Raw genomic sequence first — 8,019 nt, 5'->3', positions numbered from 1 at the left:
ACTTCAGTTGCTCAGGCTTTATACAGGTTCAGCTGAGATCAGAACCACTTCTATTTTATTTACCTTTTCCATTATATAAAAAGCGAGGTGTCTTGTAAAGAGCTGAGGTCATCACTTAGCTGGGTCAGTTGTGAAAAGCTGGACAAATGCAACAACCAGTCTCTGTTTTGAGTGAATTTGGAAATTAGGAAACTTGCCTTTTATTAACAGGGATATCGACATTCTTGTTAGGAACTTGAAAAACACCTGGATTGGGTCTGACATGCAAAGCTGCGACAGTATAAATGCCAGTCACTGAAATCACTACAGCCTCCTCCAGGCTGTGTTTGTTCAGTTGGGTTTCCCAACATCTTTGATGTTCAGGACACGTCTTGCTAATGGAAACAATGCTACCACCAAAGATGTCCTAAGGACTCATAATTCACTTTTATACAACTCTAGCACCATGAGAAACATATTGCAAGTACACAAGTGCAACTACTATGTTATTTTAAACCAAATCTCAGTAAGATTTAAAACAGTGACTTCTTATCTCCCTTAGGGACATGTTTCTGACATAAAAGTAATAATTGAAAAGCAAACTTAAAGCCAACACTTTCCTACAATTTTGTTGATTTTCTAAGTCCTGCAATTGAAATATAGAAACACTGCTGGTTTACCACAAAGCCTGAAAAGCACATGAACTAAAATCACAACACAGGTGTTCCCATGTGTTCTTCCTGGATTGAACAGAAAGCTGACATGGACATCCAAGAAAGCAGCATCTCTTCAATCACACTGTGCAATCCCCGGTTCGCTCTTAACACCGGGAATTGTTTCAGTGTCACGCACAGCTAAGAATTCCCTGAATAACTCGGAGAGCAGCACAGTGAATTACAGTGCTGCACATGCCACCTCGTAATTGGCAGCGTCTCTCTGCTGAGATTTATAAAACCAGCCCCCACTAATGAATGGATCTAAGTGTAGGCAGAGTGATGTGATGGGAAAACCCCCAGTCTGTCTCTGCAATAACACTCGAGTTTTATGGTGCCCTTGCCAGCATTTCTATCAAATCCTGGTTTATTTTTCTAAAATGACTATTTCTTGTATTTCCTGAAGCTGGGAATAAGCACCAAACCTGAGCGAATATCTCATAGAAATGAGTCACGATGCACGTTTAGTATATTTGGAAAAGCTTTTTCTGATCGGAAATGTGTATTTATGGTTTCTCTTTAGGGATTCTCTCAGTGCATATCACAGTCGTATCTTAAAAGACACCATGGCCACAGAAAATTCTCTTCTTTTAAGAAAAATGTGTAGATAGGAGTATCTACTCTAAAAGGGTTGAATTAAAACGAAATGAAGCACATTAGTAAGTTATTGCAGGTACCTCTGCCTCTTGGAGTACAATATATTTTTTAAAGCCTGTTCTCTTTTTAAACATTCCAGACTTAAATAGCTGCTAATCCCTGACGAAGCACTAATTTTAGCTGTCCTATTATCTTTTAAATTTGTGTGCCTTGCCACGGAATTGTAACACAGCACATTCTAGCACTTTAGATTCATGTGATTTACATTTCTACTATAGCCAGTTGTGGCTACGCACTACTGTGTTATTTTAAATACGTGTAATTGCCTTTCATTGTAATCTAATAGGCATAAAAATAAGGGGGGAGAATACTTCATTACTAAAAATATCATTTTGGAAACTCATCTGCAGTGCTAGTGGGTTTTTTGGGGCATATTAAAAATCACGTGTGCACTTTAACACTGGAAATATCTAATGCAAGTAGAATAATACACTTCACAGTAGTGTCTAGAGGATCCTGGAACAGTTAAACATTTTTCTCTAGGTCTTCAGCTTTGCTCAGGTCATTGGCTCACGCCTGAATATAGTAACAGATAGTGCTAGAAATAGAAACGCCATGAACTTGTTTCCCAAGGCAAAGGATATATTTCACACAGTGTTACAGCTCTCCAGTCTATTTTTAGAGCCAGTGTGTAGGAGGCATCACGGCTTGAATGTTAATAGGCACAACACACAAAGCAAGCTGGCTTAGGTTAGAGTGGAACGCTACAAAAGAAAACCCCATGAGGATAAAGAGGTTCTAATGTCAGCGGTATATCCTGAATAGCAGAGAAAAAAGCATGCAAGTCAAAGATAACTATTGTGGCAGCGTGACCATCTAAAGATGTAGCCTGAGAATGCAGTTATAGAGGAAAGAACACAGTTTCCCTGGAGCTGCTGCAATAAGTCTTTTCAGCATCTACTGCCATGAATGGCTCCAGCAATGTGGAGAATAAAAAATGATGATTAGCTATGGAATATTTTGATTTCTCTTCTAAAGTTTATACAGTTGGAGAGGTGGTGAGGCTGCTGTTGTTTTATTTAATCTCCTTGGAACGGGAGTGTAGAGCCCAGGAAAAGGTGCCAGTGGCAGCAGGATGTTGTCCTTACAGAGAACTGTGTGTTCTAATAGGGAACCGGAGAGATGTGTTGAACCAACCAAACGTGCAACTAAGAACCAGCTACTAATTTTTCTATGTTCTAGTTTTTGTTGCCTGGAACTTTGGAAACTACGGATCCTCCTCATGAGGAAAGTAACCTTTTTAAAATTTATATTATCCACAGAACGAAATGATCAAACAGAACAGGAAGAAAGAAGGGAAATCAAACAGAGACTGACAAGAAAGGTAAAATCTTGCAAAACCTTCCATTAGATTTTAGAAATCTAGCAAAGCTAATGTAACATCAACCAGTCATAAACCTGCCTTAACACACACCCTCCTCAGCAGGCTGAGATAGTGCTATCTAGTGATCTGAATTATAAAAATATTCACTTCATCTCAGCTACATGAGACTTAATAGAATAAATAAACATTAAATCAGAAAATGGGTATTTGCTTGCAAACCACATATTTTGCAGCTACATGGCTAGCAAAGGACTGCTTAGTTCTTTGTAGCAATCAGCAGAGCTGATTCCCTGCTGAGCACCAGGTGTGCTCCCACAATGAACTTCTCTTTGCATTTAAGGTATTCGCAGAAGCAGACCTGGATCTGTTATTGTTGTGTTCCCAGGAATCCCTATGGGAATCATAAGCCAAATATGCCAATAACTTGTTAAAGCCAAATTGAAATTCTTCCAACGGGTCTGGTCCTGCACACCTTACACAGACAATGTGCCACTGACTGCAGGAGAAAACCCCTACAGCCTATATTGTACATAAATCATCATAAATTCATTTTGATTCCCTTAGATATTGTAAGTGCATTTTATCAATATCCAAGTTAAAATATTTTCCTCTTTTGTCCATTACAAAGCTACTGAGCTGAAGCCCGCACCTGCATTTAAACCGTTATTACTCTCCTAAGAATCCCCTGAAGGACTGAATATTTCCCTGGACTCTCCAAAAATTCTTTTTTTTTTTTAATTTTTCCATATACATAAATGCACACTAAGCTAAGATGCAAAACAGAAAATGTTGTGCACTGTATTGATATGTTTAACACTGATTTTATTTTACAAAACTATTTAATACAGCTTAACCAGAGACCTACAGTTGATGAACTAAGAGACAGAAAAATCCTGATTCGGTTCAGTGATTATGTAGAAGTGGCAAAAGCACAGGACTACGACAGGCGGGCAGATAAACCATGGACAAGACTATCAGCAGCAGATAAGGTACTGACATAATTCAAATGATGTATTACTGCTTTGTACTTGCGTTGTCTACACTGATACATCAGATTCTGCAAAGACATTTAACCTCCGGGACATTTAATCTCTGTAAGTGTTACCCATGTATTTTATGCTGAAACCATAGCGACCAACACATACTCTAATGTTATAATGTTATAATGTTATTTATAAAAGTGCCTATTTAGAACTATAAAGGCTCCTAGCCAGCCCAACAACTGACAGAACAAAACAAAGGTGGACACAATCTTTTTTTAATGCTTTAGGGCTGCAACTCAAAAGCATTTCCAGCCAATGCACCGTTAACGTTTATCCTGAAATAGGAAGTTTTGTCCCAAATACGCAAATATCCTCCACCATGTTTCTAAACACGCCAGTATTGCCTTTCCCATTTCCTTTGAATGCTCAAGGAGTGACCTGATCCCACATTTTCACACGCATAAACAAACACGCATTTTTGTTCCGTCACATACTTGCCACATAGCTGATTTACATCCTAATTTAACTTTCACATTTAGGTGCTCGAGTACTAAGAAAAATAGCTCGGCATGATTCCAGATGGAACTTGCTGAATAAGTTGTGAAGTTTCAGGGCTGCAGCGAGCAGAAGGACTAAGGATGCCGAGCTGATTACCAAGTAAACTGGCAAATACAGGAGCATTACTTACGGCTTTGTTCTGAGACGTGGAGATCAAACACTTCATTCCCCATTCCAGTGTCGCCCCAGTAAAAAGTGTCATAAATGCTTTTAGAGGACTTACATAGCAAAGGAACAGTGGATTTCTACTACAGTAGCTGTTCTCCTGAGCTCACTAAAATGGTGAACGAGCTATTATATATTACTCAATGGAACAATGATTTTGTATTTTCCTTGTATGTTTTGGGTATGTATTAAAATCAGCCTTTTCCTTGCTTAACTCTTTTTATATTGTTAGCAAGGCAGGTTTGTAAGCTAAAAAGTGACAGAGTTCAGTTGCATATACAGGGGGCACAGGCCAGGAATTCAGGGTCAGGATTTTGATGGAAAAACTTCTCTTTTGGAGCAGACAAATACATTGTTTTCCTCATCTAGACAGAAGTGACCCTGTCAGCAATGAATGATAAGAAGTATCATATCACCAATCCATACAACCTAAATATTCAGCATCTCTACCAGCGCAGTGTGCTTTGCTACTCCCAACACCTATTATTTCTACTTTAGAAAAGTCCAGTTCTGCTCTTCAAGCCCGGTATTTTACACTGCTTATAAATATAAGATTATTTGTTAACCACCTTCTATTTTCAATTCCTAGGCGGCAATTCGGAAAGAGCTCAATGAATACAAAAGTAACGAAATGGAGGTACATGCCTCAAGCAAACATTTGACAAGGTCAGTTTTCCCGCTATTTATTTCACTTACCTGCTAAAACCAGTCTGCTTGAGTCCTGAATTTGTAGTTTCTGTTCTTACACGGTGGATGTGGGAGAAGAATATGCAAAGGAAGCTTTACTTTTAAAATAAATTGGAAGTATTTATTTCTTTGTTTGAAGCCTTTGTTTTTGTTTTTTGTTTGTTTGTTTTTGCTTTGATTTGCATGTACTAAGAAGCCCTCTGACCTTCAAAACATGACTCAGGTTGCATTCTTTGCACCGAAGATTCAAAAGCTATGAGAAAAACTTAAATTTAGGGTGCAACATAGGAAAAAAAAATAATTTTAAAAAGCAGACAAACAACTTAATACACTACGAAAAGGTTTTTGAATTAAATGTACTTGAACGTGCCAACTTATCACCCTAAACATTGCAACTTTCCTCCTAAGAAATAAAACTCTACACACCATGACATCCATAATGCTCATAAGTAATGCACTGGTTCTAATTGGGGGTGTTCTGATGGATTCAGCCTGTAGGTTTCAGTATCACTTGATGTTGCCCCGCACGCTCCACGGCCGCCCAGCGCGGGGGGCAGGACAGGACCTGCGTTGGGCTCCTGTTCTCTGAGCAACCTGGTCAGGCCAGTGCTTGCTCCACGTATCAGCACCAACAACGTGTGCTATGTTCAAACACGCACAAAAACATCCATTTCCCTTTTCTAAGTGGGAAAAAATGCGAGAGAAGCTGATTCCACAGCCACCGTTACTTGCAAGAAGACGTTGAAGCAGCTATCAGTTATTTCCTACAATTTCTATTAGGTCTCTTGAGAGCAGGTACAATTACTCTTAAAACAATTTGAGGAGTTGCTGGGAGCGCCTTGTACTCTTGCCGTGTCTGTAAGGGTCCTCAGGTGTGCTCGCTGCTAAAATAAGTTCCCTAGCGCTGTACCACGGCACGTGATGTGCAGGCTCACGTCCTGCAAGGATCCTGCAGCTGGGCCTGAGCCCACGTTTCCATGCTTATTTCTGAACTCGGAATGAACTCCAGCTTAACTGAGCTTTGGGTGTTCAATGAAAAGAACATAAATGAGCCATAAATGCAACGTATATTGATCTAAGCACTATATTTATAGAATTATAGACTGTTCATGCAACTGTTAGAGCCCTTTTTACATTCCACCATTCAGACTCAATGTTTATAGTGAGACATCACTGCGCTGATAGAATGAAATTTCGGGGAAAAAAGGGATGGCTGCAGTTTAAGCCTGAAAGTGAGATATACCTTCTCTAATTGAAGCTACCTGGGGAGCTTAAGTAGATTATGATGATATATTTTTAAATTTGGTCAGGATACTAGTAAGCAGGCTGTACAGCCTGGAAAAACAATTTACAATTAGTGCTAAAGCATTACAAACGATAGGGACTTTAATTATGCACCTCAGCCAAAAGAACAAGTCTACAGAGGAAGAGAATATTTATTCCAGGCAGACTCTTAAAATACATTAAACCAATAGTATGGCCTCATATTTTCTGATGCATCCGCTCAATATTGCTTAACACATACAAAATAACGAGATCACTGCACAATAAAGATCATTTCTACCAATGACAAACTGTGACCTAATTCCTCAAAAAAACCCCCAAACAAAACCAACCCCATACCTATATTTGCATTTGCACTCCCAGATAACTGTAAACTGGTTAGACTGTCCCTGAGGACTCTGCCTGCACTACAGCCATGGCATAGGTCTGGAAATGTGCTGGTGAAAATGAAAACTAATATTCCTCAATACTGTTACTGTATCTTCAAACAGAATGCTTTTTAAAAAAACAAAGGAAAACATGTTTTTTGTTAATCTAATGTAAATTTTTAAAAATTATATGTATTTATATGTAATTTGAAAAAATCTCTCTTATTTCTCCTAGATTCCACAGGCCATAGAAATTTTCTTCTGAGAAGAATCAGTCTTTACTTTTTGATATTGCTGCTGAACACACATCAGGGAATACCCAAGTCTTTCCCTACAGTTCAGTCCAGGATACTTTGATGTTTATGTGAAAGCCGGACTCTGCAGATGAGGTCTCTGCAGCACTTACATACAGAGAGACACACACACCAGAGATGAACTTCGCTCTGAAGTCAGAAGAGCGATGGCCTGTGGAGTGGGACGATCTGCTGAAAAAGACTGAAGTAAAGCTACTGGAAAGAACCTACTACTCTCCTTGTTCCAAACTGTTCCACAGTCGATCTTGGAAAAGGAGATGTTGTGCATGTACAGGCTTTACCATTCCAAGGCCTCTGACATAAATGGACATGACACACTGTCATTCAGTATTATGTTGGGAAGACATTTTGAACTTACCACAATTAGTTTGTAAAACACTTAAGTTCATGTTCTAAAAACTAATTTAATGTATTATAATTTCATTCTTTTTTATATAATGTCTAACAGAATCACAGCTGCAAGCATTTTTGATTCCTGTTACTTTTGTTCTTTAATTAAATGACTAATTATTGCAGGAAATGGAAATGTTTCCTAAAGCTCTCTTTTTTCCAGGGACAGTTGGGAAGGGAACTAGAGTTATTATGCACTAGATCATATCACTTATCACCACAGGGTCTTCAAAAGGATTACTGTAACTAAGGATTTCCAGCTTGTGGGTAACTTTGAGGGTAACTTAGAGCAGCTTCTTACATTTCAAAAAATACCTATGAGCTGCATTACTAATGCACAACCACCGTGTAGTTATGCAGCAATAAGCTACGCTTCTTCCCATGCTCTCAGCTCTCCTTCCAGCACAAGCATCCCAGCCTTTGCTCTGGTCTGGGAAGACACAAAGTTGTGACTGTTTCAGAGCCACACGTGATCCCCACCAGCCAACTGCTCTCAGCTCAGCGGCAGGTTAGAGGTTAGAGCGGGTTAGCAGGCCATGGCCGGCACTCCCTGCACCAGGGACCACGCTCCGTTACTGCTGGAGCCGCAGGTGGATC

General features: G+C 39.4%; 1 protein-coding gene across 4 annotated transcripts in view; it reads left to right on the top strand.

Moving 5' to 3' along the window:
• PHACTR3 (phosphatase and actin regulator 3) overlaps nt 1-7,558 on the top strand; it is a 101,803-nt gene extending 94,245 nt beyond the window's left edge. For all 4 annotated transcript variants that reach the window (XM_065032420.1, XM_065032421.1, XM_013371179.3 and 1 more), the window contains exons 10-13: nt 2,612-2,673; nt 3,522-3,662; nt 4,969-5,045; nt 6,954-7,558. In XM_065032420.1, the coding sequence (XP_064888492.1) occupies nt 2,612-2,673; nt 3,522-3,662; nt 4,969-5,045; nt 6,954-6,969 (296 nt within the window). In that variant the 3' untranslated portion in view covers nt 6,970-7,558. The remainder of the gene's footprint in view (nt 1-2,611; nt 2,674-3,521; nt 3,663-4,968; nt 5,046-6,953) is intronic.
• Nucleotides 7,559-8,019: the final 461 nt, after the last annotated feature.

The sequence above is a fragment of the Columba livia genome, chromosome 16, assembly GCF_036013475.1.
Source record: "Columba livia isolate bColLiv1 breed racing homer chromosome 16, bColLiv1.pat.W.v2, whole genome shotgun sequence".
Lineage (NCBI taxonomy): Eukaryota > Metazoa > Chordata > Aves > Columbiformes > Columbidae > Columba > Columba livia.
This window is presented reverse-complemented; position numbering and strand designations above follow the sequence as displayed.